Source organism: Serpula lacrymans, assembly GCF_000218685.1.
Source record: "Serpula lacrymans var. lacrymans S7.9 unplaced genomic scaffold SERLAscaffold_7, whole genome shotgun sequence".
Classification (NCBI taxonomy): Eukaryota; Fungi; Basidiomycota; class Agaricomycetes; order Boletales; family Serpulaceae; genus Serpula; species Serpula lacrymans.
Window position 1 is genome coordinate 2,489,033 of NW_006763296.1, and position 13,721 is coordinate 2,502,753.

Below are 13,721 nucleotides of genomic sequence, written 5' to 3' on the forward strand. Positions count from 1 at the left end.
CGTTGCTGTCTTTCATGTAGCTGAGGGCCACATATACCTTTTTCTTGTTGGAGTTGTAGATGGTGTCGTTGATATCAAAGTGTAGATCGGTGGACGATATCTACCTTTGGGCTTTATCTGGGGTTCTATTGAAGTCATCAATTTTCCCAATCATTGTGGGTTTGGGGGCTGCAGCGTTAGATATGGTGTGTGGTGGTGGGATGTGGAATGGAGCAGGTGCGGCGGGGAGTATCTGTGGAGTGGGAGATGGTATTGGGTCGCCGCCTGCTCTCAACTCTTCAAAGTTGTTCTTGTAGCAGAGGTTTTCTATGGTTACTGGGGGATTGTGTTGTGTTGTGGGCAGTAGCTGTGGGTGGCTTCCCACGTAGTACTGTAGCCAACGTGTTCTGGCTTTGTAGAAAGTGTCTGCTTGTTCTCTGGTGTGGAGTCAGGTTATGTCTGGTTGGGGAAAGGGAGGTGGTGCTGCTATCCTTTCTTGTCGGGATGACGTCGGTGGGGTTGCTGTTTGTGGGTTGTCTGAGCTTCCTCTTGCTCTCTGGGATCTGGTTGTTGGTCGTTGCGACGTCTTGTCGACTTTTTCTTCCCAAACCTAAATAGGTGAGACTTCTGGTTAGAATACAATTCTTTTGTTACGCACAAAGTGCTTAACAAAGTCTGAGGGTTCGTCGAGGTTTATAAAGAGACTTATCCAAAGACAAGTTCAAGAACGTAGTTCTGAGTAGAGGTTTTCCAACGAGAGTTGGTCTTCTTCTAAGTAGAAGTCTGATCTTAGGAGTCTAGCTTTGTAAGTGTGAACTGCGTAGAATCATATTGGAGAATACTACTGCTGTTACATGGTATTTATAATGGAAAGGAATTGGTGATAGGAGTTAGGTCCTATCTAGGGCAGGTCCGTCTGTTGAGGACTAAGTACTATAATAGGTACTGTGAATGCGAGAGGAACGGAAGTATACGTGAAGGAAATGAGTCATTGGTCCGATGGTATAACCAATGAGTAAAAATAAATGAGTAGTCCTTAAATGTCCAATAGAGATTGTAACACATTGGTCAACAGGGCCCCGAGAATACCAAGTTGACAGCTGGATACACTCACTAGCAGGTGTGTCCCAGCTACGGGTTGTTCTTGCAGGAGTCTGAGATATGTTTTGGAGGTGGAAGTATATTATGATTATATTGATAATATATCTACAGTACAGTCTCGCTCTGATGGATTTAGACTAATAAGAAACTACAAAGACTCATCTGACCCAACATGAGGCAGGCATAGTGATTAGCATAGAGTTTTTGCTGAGCGCTGAGCCCCAGTGAAAAGTTGTTCTATATAAATCTGTATAATTTGTGCAAATAACGCATTAATGCAAAAAACTAACAGGTTAGCTAACTTTGGAATCAAAGATTGATGTATATAGAATTGTATCAGCCTGTATTGAATTATATAGAAATTTGGCAGTATTCACAATATTTTTTGATATAATTTAATAGGGATTCTTCATAGCCATAGAATCATATAGAATCATATAGAATTTGTTGTAGCACATCTCAGGGTAAAAATTTGAGAATATCAATATAATTCTATTCATTTCAATATAAAAAAACACAGCATGAGAACAATCTAAAGAGTATACAACTCACCACTTCTTTTACCTAACAGGTTGAAGTGCAGCAGCGAGAGTAAAGTGAGAATTTAATGAGTATATTAGCATAGTATATGTGAAATGGAACAGATACATATCTTACACCGCATATAGCCAAGTGCATGAACATTGGACCTAAAAAGAGTACAGCTGTGAACAGCAGTAGTAGTAGCATAGATGTACATAATACCTTACAGCGCATACAGCCAAACATGTGAATGGAATGTTGCTGAAAAGATTATGGTTGAGTATATTTATGCACATATAGTGGTGGGAAGTACTTACAGTGGCAACAAGGAACAAATATGCAGGATGTAGTTCAGAGAGAAAGATCTAGAGTATTGTTTAAAATCTCTCAAAGTCAACAGAAAGCTATAAATGATATCATATTACCAACAAAAGTAAACAACTCACTGAGTTGGCGTGTCTTGTGTTATAAGGCGGAAGCAGAGTTAACTCAAGTTGTGTCAAGCACTCAAACACATGTGTTGAGATATATGATTGTGAGTGCACTGATGTCATGAGATGATGGGCCTGTGTTTGGATATTACCGGACACGCTCACAACTTTTCATATAGATTTATGCACAATTATATTTATTTATATAGATCTATAACTAATTATACAGAACAACTTTTCACTGGGGCTGAGCTTGCTGACAATCAACAAAGCTTGAATAGTGTTCGTGTTTTTGCTGTATTGACACCAAAGGGGGGCACTCTGCATGCCACCGTTATTTTGAAGCAGACCTTATTTACAAGGTATCAATCGACTATCATCAATATATTGAATTAGGTTAGCAAGGGAGACTAGAAGTCTCTGTCTATATGAAACCTGCTGAGTCATATGCACAACTTCTATTTATGGTAATAAGCTGTGCATGTGCAACCCCCAAATAGGACGTTGTGCATATTGCTTGTGAAGCACATCATTGACAAGTCCTTGTCTGATGTTATCCAAGGCTGAGAGACATTGTACAAATCATTTCTTATACATCTTTGTAGTGTCCTTGTACTGAGAGATGATTAGTGATCAAGATCACTAACAGACTTGCCCAATATATGACAAGTTTTTTCCTCAGTGATGTATGACTGCAACCTTTAATATGATTCTCAGTCATGTACCTTGTAACAACCAAGAGTTAGTTACTCTGGTGCACACAGGAACACACTATAAAGAAGATGATGGGGAGTGGTTACCCCTTAGGCTGCAGTGAGTTAGTTGTGCTAGACAACAGGAGGACTTGCTGAGTCCTTCCCCATGTATTGCTCCTGTATATATACTAAAATATATGAGGTACTGTACAGTTGTAAAGAAAGTTTAAAGTCCAATGTTTGGCATGTGACTATGAAAAGTTGAAAATGTAAAGTAAAGTAAATGGTCACATGACTGGTCATGTGACTTGGAAAAAGTAAGAGTAAAAGTACAATAAAGTGAAGCGTTGTTGATGATGAGAACCGTTGTTAGAAAACCACACACAAAAACAAACTAACAAACAATCCTCCCAGATTCCACGAAACTTGTTTATGGGCTTTGCCTCCTAGAACGGTGGGTGCTCTGGTTGTTCGTGGGGGGTATGTATGAAGATCCTCCAAAGTAAAACTCAGAGATGTATGGGTGTGGGTTTTGAGGAGGAGGGATAGTTGAATTTATAGAGGATGGGGGCTTAATGACGAGTATAGATGAGCACTACCTTGCTAATTGTAGCACAAGGTAGGTTTGAGAATGACAAGGTTCCCAGTGATAGCAGGCTCCTGACGCACAAACTGTAGTGCTCAGAAGGACTCTAATCGAAAGGGATGACAATGACTTCAAAAGTTGGAAGTGACAATGACAGCAGTTAACAGTGGTAGAAGTGGGAAGTGTTGTGACCACACTGGATCACAAGTAGCAGAGTAGTGAACTTGAGAGTAGAGAAGAAGTCTGGATTTGAGTTCTTTGTTTTTTTACAAGGTAAAATACAGGGGTTTATATAGTGAAAAGAAAGGTAGGCTATGCACAGTATAGCTGCGCAAAAAGAATGAGAAAGAACATGAAGGAAGGAATGTACGCTGACAAATCAACTTTGGTGCATGACAACAATCACCTTCGCCAGAGTCGGGGCGTGTCACGACTTGAACCAGAAGCGCTAGTTTGAGCGCCAATCTCTTTCTCATTTTTCTTTGATATCTGATCACATGACAGATAAGATATGTTAAGCTGCTGCTATTAGCGCGGATGACATAATAAGTAGATTACATCAGATCACGTGACCATCACGTGACGAAAGCCTAGAACGATTACAAAGAACATCAGTCAGCGCCTCATGGCTACTGCATGTTAGATCAGTCAGCGCCTCATGGCTGAACTTCAGAAACATATATATAGAGAACCATCATGTACATATTTTCTTCAGTTGTTGATTACTTCTTAATTCGATTACTTTGACGCTACTTGTTTGATTTAAGCCATTATCCCTCTGTTAGCTCGGTATAGGGGATAGAGGTTTTACACAATCAACAACTGCTACGAGTACCGTCTATGAACGTAACAACAGCAATCCTCACCACCATCATCATCTTCATCACAATCATCTTCATCATATTAGCCCTACTCAAACGATCCACCCACACCACCACTACTCTCCCACTTCATCACATCCCCACTCGCCCAGACACCATATTATCCTTTTTTCCTGCCAACATCTCCCCCTCATCCTCCCAAGATTCCTTTGTAACCATCCCCCTTTAAATACATTTTATATCATCATAATCTCTTTGGTGTGGAACCACTGGGAATTAGCAAGTGGCCAGAATGCAAAAATAAAAAGGATATACAAGCATTCCTGGGATTTGTAAATTTCTATAGGAGATTCATAGAGGGCTTCGGGGAAGTAGCCAAACCATTGACCAAGTTAACGGGAAAAGAGGACTTCATTTGGGGAAATGAACAACGCGAAGCATTTGATACGTTAAAACAACGCGTAGCTTCAGCCCCAATGTTAGCTCTCCCAGTACCACATGGCCAATATAAAGTAGAAGCGGACAGTAGTGACTTTGCTATGGGTGCTGTCTTATCACAAAGACAAAAAGATGATTGGAAGCCGATCGCATACCTCTCAAAAGCGTTAAACCCCACAGAACGTAATTACGAGATCTATGACAAAGAGCTTCTGGCCATCATGACGGCACTTAACGAATGGAGACATTACTTAATAGACGCAGAAGAAGAGTTCGAGATATGGACAGATCATCAAAATCTGTTGTATTTCAAAGAACCAAGGAAGTTGAACAGGAGACAGGCACGGTGGATGACGGAGTTAAGCCAGTATCATTTCACGATACATCATATGCCAGGAAGGAAGCATATAAAGGCAGATCTTCTCTCGAGACGATCAGATCATAACAAAGGAGAAAACGACAACGAGGACGTCGTACTACTGGATGAGAAATTATTTGTAAGAATGACCCTCTCACCAGAGCAGAGACAAAAGATCACAGATAGCCAAGAGAAAGGATTAGAGATCTCAAAATGGATTGCAAAGAGGAAGGGAAACGTAGATGAATTGATAAAAAAAATGAAAGGAAAGATAGAACGGAGAGAGGATGGTTGGTTAGACGAAGACGGTTGCATAGTATTCAAAGGCAGGATCTATGTACCGAAAGATGCCGCGTTAAGGGAAGAAATTATTCGGAGAAATCACGACTCTGTTATTGCAGGTCATCCAGGAAGATATAAGACGAAGGAGTTAATAACTCGACAATACTGGTGGCCCTATATGGACAGAGACATCACGAGATACGTAGATGGATGCGAAGTCTGCCAAAGAACCAAAACAGACCATAAGAAGAAAGCAGCACCGCTTCATCCAAACGAGATCCCAGATAAACCTTGGCAGATCATATCAGTAGATCTGATCGGACTGCTACCAGAATCAAATGGATACAACATGATAATGGTAGTAGTAGATCGATTCACCAAAATGATCAAGGTAATTCCCACGCAGATGGAAATCACGTCAGAAGGGGTAGCACGACTATTTAGAGATCACATATTCAGAAACCATGGCATACCCGAAAAGATTATCTCAGATCGGGGACCACAATTCGTTTCGAAATTTATGAAAGATCTACATACGCTTCTCCAGATAAAGGCAAACCCATCGACGGCTTGGCATCCACAGACAGATGGACAAACGGAGAGGATAAATCAAGAGATAGAACAGTATCTCAGAATCTTCGTAAACCATAAACAAGATGATTGGGCAGAATGGCTTACCCTTGCAGAATTCTCTTACAATAACAAACAACACTCTGCGACGGGATACAGTCCGTTCTTCTTGAATCATGGACATCATCCGAGAACACAGGAAGTAGTGAAAGTGGGGGTAAAGAACGAAAATGCGGAAGATTTCGTAAAAAGAATGACAGAAACAAGAAAGAAAGCAGAAAGTTTGTTGCAAAGAGCGGCTGAACAGATGAAGAAACAGTACGATAAGAAAAAGAGAGAAGCCGTAGAGTATAAGGTTGGAGATAAGGTGTATGTAGAAGCGACCAATATCTCAACAGATCGACCAGCTAAGAAACTGGACGATAAAAGATACGGTCCATTTGAGATACTGGAAAAGATAGGCAAGTTGGCCTATAAATTAGCGCTACCACCGACATGGCGACCTATTCATCCGGTTTTCAACGAAATCAAGCTTACACCGTACAAAGAACCACAATTCCCCTCCCAACAGAAACCTAAACCGATACCGCCGGTAATAGTAGATGGACAAGAAGAATATAAAGTCGAAGAAGTTCTAGATTCACGTCTGAAAAGAGGGAAGTTGGAATACTTAGTACATTGGAAGAACTATCCAAAAGAGGAACGCACGTGGGAACCCGAACAACACCTAAACAACTCACCCGATAAAGTAAAAGCATTCCACGACCACAACCCTAGTGCACCCCGACGGATACGTTTCCAATTACATTTCCAACCCTTCGAAAACTTCACAACGACTAGAGTCCGGAAACAACTGTTTAATTGGGAAAACGGAAAAATGGACCCCTACTTTCGGGACGAAAGTCCTAAGGAGGGGGTAATGTCACGACTTGAACCAGAAGCGCTAGTTTGAGCGCCAATCTCTTTCTCATTTTTCTTTGATATCTGATCACATGACAGATAAGATATGTTAAGCTGCTGCTATTAGCGCGGATGACATAATAAACGTGACCATCACGTGACGAAAGCCTAGAACGATTACAAAGAACATCAGTCAGCGCCTCATGGCTACTGCATGTTAGATCAGTCAGCGCCTCATGGCTGAACTTCAGAAACATATATATAGAGAACCATCATGTACATATTTTCTTCAGTTGTTGATTACTTCTTAATTCGATTACTTTGACGCTACTTGTTTGATTTAAGCCATTATCCCTCCGTTAGCTCGGTATAGGGGATAGAGGTTTTACAGGGCGCATGCAGAATTTAGAGATGATGGTCCAGATGGCCATGAACACCACAATCCAGGACAACAATGCAGAGTGGGAAAGGCAATTCCTGCAAAGAGACACAGAAGTTGCAGGCTTGCGGTGTCATGCACCAAAATTGATTGGTAGCATGGACAGATGTCAATAACAAAGCAAATATTCAAAAAGACTCGCCTTTGCACCACACAGGCACAGTGCCACGTGGAATAGTAATTAATATTGCCTTTCTCAAACTTGTGGCTGATCAGCACCACCTCTATTAGGCAATCCAGTCACGCTCACCTTTGTTTTTCCATCTGGTACTTTCCGTGTTTCGGCATTTCGGCAAATTTTTGCGTTGCCACTGGCTACACATTGCATTGCTGCAACAACCAAGAGTTAGTTACTCTGGCGCACACAGGAACACACTATAAAGGTGGTGGAAGACGGGGAGTGGGTACCCCTTGGGCTGCAGTGAGTTAGTTGGTATACAACAGGAGGACTCGCTGAGGAGTCTCCTAGATCTATTGGGGTATATATACTACTACAGGTTTGTTTGTATATGTGTACTATACAGTTTGATGAAGGCAGTGGCTGATGATGTCATAGGGCCTAGCCCGTATGGCCAGCTCCACTGCGTGAGAGAGTTAAGTCTAAAAGTAAAAGAAAGGCATCGCGGCGCGAGAAAGGGAAATGCCGCGTGGCGCTTAAAGTATAAAGTTAAAGCGGAGAATAAAAAGGAAAGGAGATGTCCGGAAATTGTGTTATCGTAACACTACCCCCCTTCTAAGGCTCAACTTCCAGGCGAGACCAAATACCGGAGGTAGTAGTGAAATTTTCGGGCATTGGTTGAAAAAGGGAATTAAAAAGTTTGGAATCCATGCCTCTAAGCTTCCTGGGAGCCGAGGGATTCCTAGAATAAAATTCGCGAACAGCGTCGCGGGAGTTTTCCAGATGAGTTTCTGGTTCCCACGTTCTGTCCTCGTCTCCATAGCCCTTCCATAGGACCAGGAACTCTAATTTACCACGCTTCAAGCGTGCATCTACCACTCGTTCGACTTCGAACTCCTCTTCACCTTCCTGGGTGACTATCACCGGACCGGGCCGGTCTACGCGCTGTCCTGGCAGCGGTCCCTTGTAGGGTTTTACACGGCTAATGTTTACCGTGGGTACCACCCTCATCCGTTTTGGAAGTTCCAGCTCCACCGCATTAGGCTTGACTTCCTTAATCCGGTAAGGGCCAATCCATTTCTCGGTCAGTTTTCTAGACTGCCGGTCTTTTAACTTTAAATGGTCGGTGTCTAACCAGACCAGGTCGCCGACCTTGTAGTCAGGGGCTTTAGAGCGTCTACGCTCTGCCCTGTTTTTCATCTGCTCTGCAGTTTTAAATAGCGCCTTGCGCGTTTCGTCTAAGACAGACTTCATGTCTTTTGCCATGTTCCCAGCAGCCTTGTTTTTGCTTTTGCCAGGTTCTACACCCATTCTAGGGAGGTACGATCTAGTAACCTCAAATGGTGCCTTGCCTGTAGCCGACGACTGTTTAATATTGTACGAGAACTGGGCTATCTTCAGCCACTTGGCCCAATCCGTCTGTCTGTCATTAATAAATATACGGAGATACTGCTTTAACTCCTGGTTAAGTCTCTCCGTTTGTCCATCGGTTTGCGGATGGAACGCCGTGGATAATTTAGGTTTGATGCCCAGCATCCGGCATAATTCTTTCGTAAATTCGCTAGCGAATTGCGGTCCTCTATCGGAGATTACCGTTTCTGGTAACCCATGGTTTGACCACACGAAGTCCTCAAATAGGTCTGCCGTACCGGCGGCGGTGATGGTTTTGTTGGTGGGTATGAATACCACTTCTTTGGAGAAGCGGTCTACTACCACCATTACTGAATCGTACCCGTTTGACTCGGGCAGATCCGTTGTGAAGTCCACCGATATATCCTGCCAGGGGCCAGCTGGTATCGGGTTCGGCATGAGTTTACCGGCCGGCGGTTGATGGGAATTTTTGGCCATGGCACATCTTAAACAGGATTTTACGTATTCCTGTACGTCTTTGACCATGCCAGGCCACATGTAGTTTCTGGAGATCAACTCCATTGTTCGTTGCCATCCAGGGTGCCCAGCCACTGGAGTGTCATGATGTCTATCTATGGTCTTGATCCTTACGGATTCAGGTACATAGATTTTGTCTTTAAAATGAAAGAACCCGTCTTTCCATAAATAGTTTTCATTGCCGTCAAGGCGCGCCTTTTCCTCTGGGGAGATGTCTTTCCTGAAGACTTCTAGAAGATCAGAATCCTGCCCGATTCTAACATTGGCAACCCTTGATTGATCTATCAGGGTGACACCTTTGTTGTCATCTTCAATGCCGTTGGCATGATCCTCTCTTCTAGATAAAGCATCTGCTTTCCCCATTGAGCTTCCTGGTTTATGAATTAATTTATAATTGAACCTTGACAAGTACACTGCGTAGCGGGCCTGTCTCCGGTTCAGGTCTCGAGCCGTCATGAAGTACTCTAGGTTCTTATGATCGGTCCAAATTTCGAATTGGTGCCTAGCACCTTCTAAGTAGTGCCGCCAGTGCTCTAAAGCTCTAATGATGGCCAGCATTTCCTTGTCATAAATTTGATAGTTGCGCTCTGTAGGCGACAAACTATGTGATAAATAGGCACAAGGCCTCCAAAGATCATCAGGACATTTTACTGATAAAACAGCCCCAGTGGCGAAGTCAGAAGAGTCGGTCTCTAACCGGAACTCTTTGTCTAACTCAGGGAATGCCAATATGGGCGCGGTTGTGAATGCCTGTTTAAGCTTATCGAAAGCTTCTTGTTCTTTGGCGCCCCAATGCCAGACAAGGTCCTTTTTGGTGAGATCGTTCAACGGTCTCGTGATTTTTGCGAAGTTTTCAATAAACCTTCGGTAGAAATTACCTAAGCCTAGGAAGGCCCTTACTCCTTTGACGCGAGTAGGTTCTGGCCATTCCAAAATAGCTTGAACTTTCTCAGGGTTCATCCTGATTCCGTTCTGGCCTATGATCATACCGAGAAAGTCTACTTCCTTCACTTTAAAATTACATTTTTCGGGTTTAACGAATAGGTCCCGTTCCTGTAAGCGTCGAAGGACTTCTTGCACGATCCTGTCATGCTCAGCCTCTTCGTCCGACTTTGTAAATATTAATAAATCGACAATGTAAATGACGACACAGTTTTCCATATCCGCAAAGATCTCGTTCATCATGCTCTGGAAGGTCGCCGGTGAATTGGTCAACCCAAAGAACATGACAAGGGGTTCAAAAGATCCTCGGTGGCACGTGAACGCGGCCTTCCAAGCATCTTCCTCTTTGATTCGTACGTTATTGTACCCCCATCTGAGATCCATCTTTGTCAGGATTTTGGCGCCAGCCAATTTGTCCACTAGCTGACTAATCAAAGGCAGCGGATACGCATTTTTAACCGTGTGCTCATTCACGTAACGATAGTCCATAATCATTCGCTTTTTACCATCCTTTTTAGGAATGAAGAACACCGGGGACGTCATAGGACTTTTGGAAGGTCTGATGTAACCCTTCCTAAGTTGTTCATCTATGAAACTAGACACCTCATCTCTTTCGGGAGCAGAGAGCGGTATCATATGTCCTTTTCTTGGTTTAAAGGTGTCCTTCAAATCTATAGCATGGTCCCAAGGTTTAGCCTCTGGGAAGCGTTCTGATTTGTGTTTAGAAAAGACTTTCCAGAAGTCGTGGTACTCGGGAGGTACCAGCCTCTTAATCTCTTCCTCAGGTTTTACCTCATCATCGTCATCGTCGATCTTTTCTAAAGATCTGAGCTCGTAAACGTGACTAGCGTTTAACTTTTCGAGACGCTCATTGTGACGGACATGATTTGGTTTACCCAAGTTTACACATTCCTGGGGACAACGTGACAATGTGACAACCCCTGTCTGCCAGTTGATTTCAGGATTGTGTTTAAATAGCCAGGTCCAGCCTAAGATTAAATTAATCTTCCCTAGTTGGGTAGCCTCGGCAGTGACTCATTCTCTGTGTCCTTGGTATTCGACCACAAAAGAACATTTGTGTGTGATACAGCCACCTGCGTTAAGCGTACCGTCAACGTTATAGACAGGAATAGACGTTTCTAATTTAACAAGGGGGAGTCCAATTTGCTCCGCCCAGACCTGATCTATGAAGATCCCGTTAGCGCCTGAATCAAGTAGTGCACTCGTTGAGTGTACTTTGCCCCTGGCAAGGTTTTCCACGCCAACGTCTAAACGGATCTCCTTTTGGAATAAATACGTGCGCATCAACACACGCCTTGGGATTTTGGGAAAGGGTGGCTCCGAAGAAGAAGAAATAGAAGGGGAAGGGGAAAATGATACATGTTTTTCTACTTTTGTTTTACCAGAATCAAGCACCCTAGTGTTTGTCTCGCCGGGGCCACGCTCCAATGGAGACGCCGGTGCAGCGGTAGTATCATAAATATTACAGTCGCATTTCTTTATACAAGTACATACTTCTGATAACAAATTTAGAAATCTATTTACAAATTGGGGAGCCATCCCCGTCATTCCTTTATTGCTCGTGCAACACCCCGGAGCAGGGGCCACTTTGTTGTGGTTTACTTCATTTTTACCAGGAGCTAAGGCACCCAAGTGACCTAAGCCCCGAATTCTTTTCCCTGAGCCTTCATTTTGTTGACCTGTTGGTCGTAGAAAAAGGCCCGGATTTCGTCGTAAGAACGACCGGCCAAAGAGTGGAGCCGATCGTCCGGTTTTTCGGATTCTAATTGGTGCACCTAGCGCCTTTGGTTATTTTTTTGTTGGGCAGCCTGTGCCCCTTTTCTGCAATCTCGGGACATGTGTCCCTCTTGGCCGCAATTATAGCAGGCCCCTTTAAATCTGCGCATCTGTCCTCCCTGGACCGCGCCGATATCCATTGGGGCTCCCTGCCCTGGTTGCAGCCCAAACGGCCTAAACCCGTGAGAGTGATTTTGATGTTGGTTTGATGACCCAGGGCGCCTCTGGGGTGTGGTGGTTTGTTTGGTGGACCCGCCACCTTGGTGCATAGCGTAGAGCTCCATGGCCCTACCGACTCGTCGGACTTCCTCGGCCGCCAGAGCCAGGTTGTCACTTCTTGTATCCTGCAGGTAGATCTGCTCTGCAATGCGAGGGTTCACATTGCGTTCCAGCAGTTCTACTGCGTGTTCGTTACCTAACCCTCCTTGGATGGAGAGGGCCAGGAACCGGGTAACGTAATCATCCGTCCTCATGTTTCCTTGTTTGAAGGAACGGATTTGCTGCCGAGCCCAGTCACGCTCAGCTTGCGGTTTGAAATATTTTTCGATCTCAATTTTGAGATCGTCCCAGGTAGGCCACACTCCCGCGGTGTAGCACTCCTGGAGTCGTACTTGGGCGTATCGACCCGCCACAGGTCCTTTTAGTCGAGATAGCACCGCAGTGGCTACCTCAAAATCGTCAGCAAACGCATCCCAGTTTGCTTTGACCCAAATTTGGAGCTTGATCCACCATTCGGCGAATCGCGCTCGGTCCCCTTCGAAGGCGCCGGGGTCAGCGACGACTTCGACTTTCTTGTTGAATTTCTTTTCTACCGAGGGGGTTGCTACAGGGGGGTTGGCCTGTATCTCGGCGAGCTGCGAGGTTAATGCAGCTATCTGCGTACGCATTGCGTGCAGTAGCGCATTCATGTCTTGGGGTTGCGACGACATGTCGACTTGTTCTCTTTGTGTAATGTAAAAATAGGTAACTGGGGGTCCCCGCTTGCTATCTGCGGATCAACCTCTTCCCAGCTGAGTATCGGATCTCAATCTCCGACTACCCACACTATAGTATTTAAAAATGTATATAAAATGTAAATGTAATAAACCCTGGTCCGAACGGTTGTCAGGGGGTGGCCTGCTTGTTAAGCTGTCAGCCCTTCTCCAGACTGGCGGAGGCAAGTGCCCGGCCTGGTCAGAGGTATTCGAAGAAGAAGTTTTGTATTCTAAAACTAATCAACAGTGGTTCCACACCAACTGCTGAGCTAAGTACTCCCCTTAACGCTGGGGGCCGCGTATCCAAAGGTTTTGGGTTCTTCTCCCAAAGCACTACAAGGCCGTCGCTAGGAGCGCACCTATCTGCTATGTGGGATATTCCTAACCGCTAACCAATCTCCTTCACCCTGGAGTCCGGGTGCCCAAATGATGGGACTTCTGCACACACGTGCGAGAGAGTAATGAGAGCGAGTCCTAATGTAACAACCAAGAGTTAGTTACTCTGGCGCACACAGGAACACACTATAAAGGTGGTGGAAGACGGGGAGTGGGTACCCCTTGGGCTGCAGTGAGTTAGTTGGTATACAACAGGAGGACTCGCTGAGGAGTCTCCTAGATCTATTGGGGTATATATACTACTACAGGTTTGTTTGTATATGTGTACTATACAGTTTGATGAAGGCAGTGGCTGATGATGTCATAGGGCCTAGCCCGTATGGCCAGCTCCACTGCGTGAGAGAGTTAAGTCTAAAAGTAAAAGAAAGGCATCGCGGCGCGAGAAAGGGAAATGCCGCGTGGCGCTTAAAGTATAAAGTTAAAGCGGAGAATAAAAAGGAAAGGAGATGTCCGGAAATTGTGTTATCGTAACAATTGCACCCTTG

General features: G+C 44.3%; 1 protein-coding gene across 1 annotated transcript; it reads right to left on the reverse strand.

Annotated features, from left to right (window-relative positions):
* Window positions 1–11,727: 11,727 nt before the first annotated feature.
* SERLADRAFT_438605 (uncharacterized protein) lies at window positions 11,728–12,795 on the reverse strand (the record flags this gene model as incomplete). Its single annotated transcript, XM_007318961.1, has 2 exons — window positions 11,728–11,865; window positions 11,992–12,795. 2 exons carry the CDS (start codon window positions 12,793–12,795, stop codon window positions 11,728–11,730), a joined length of 942 nt encoding a protein of 313 aa, XP_007319023.1.
* Window positions 12,796–13,721: the final 926 nt, after the last annotated feature.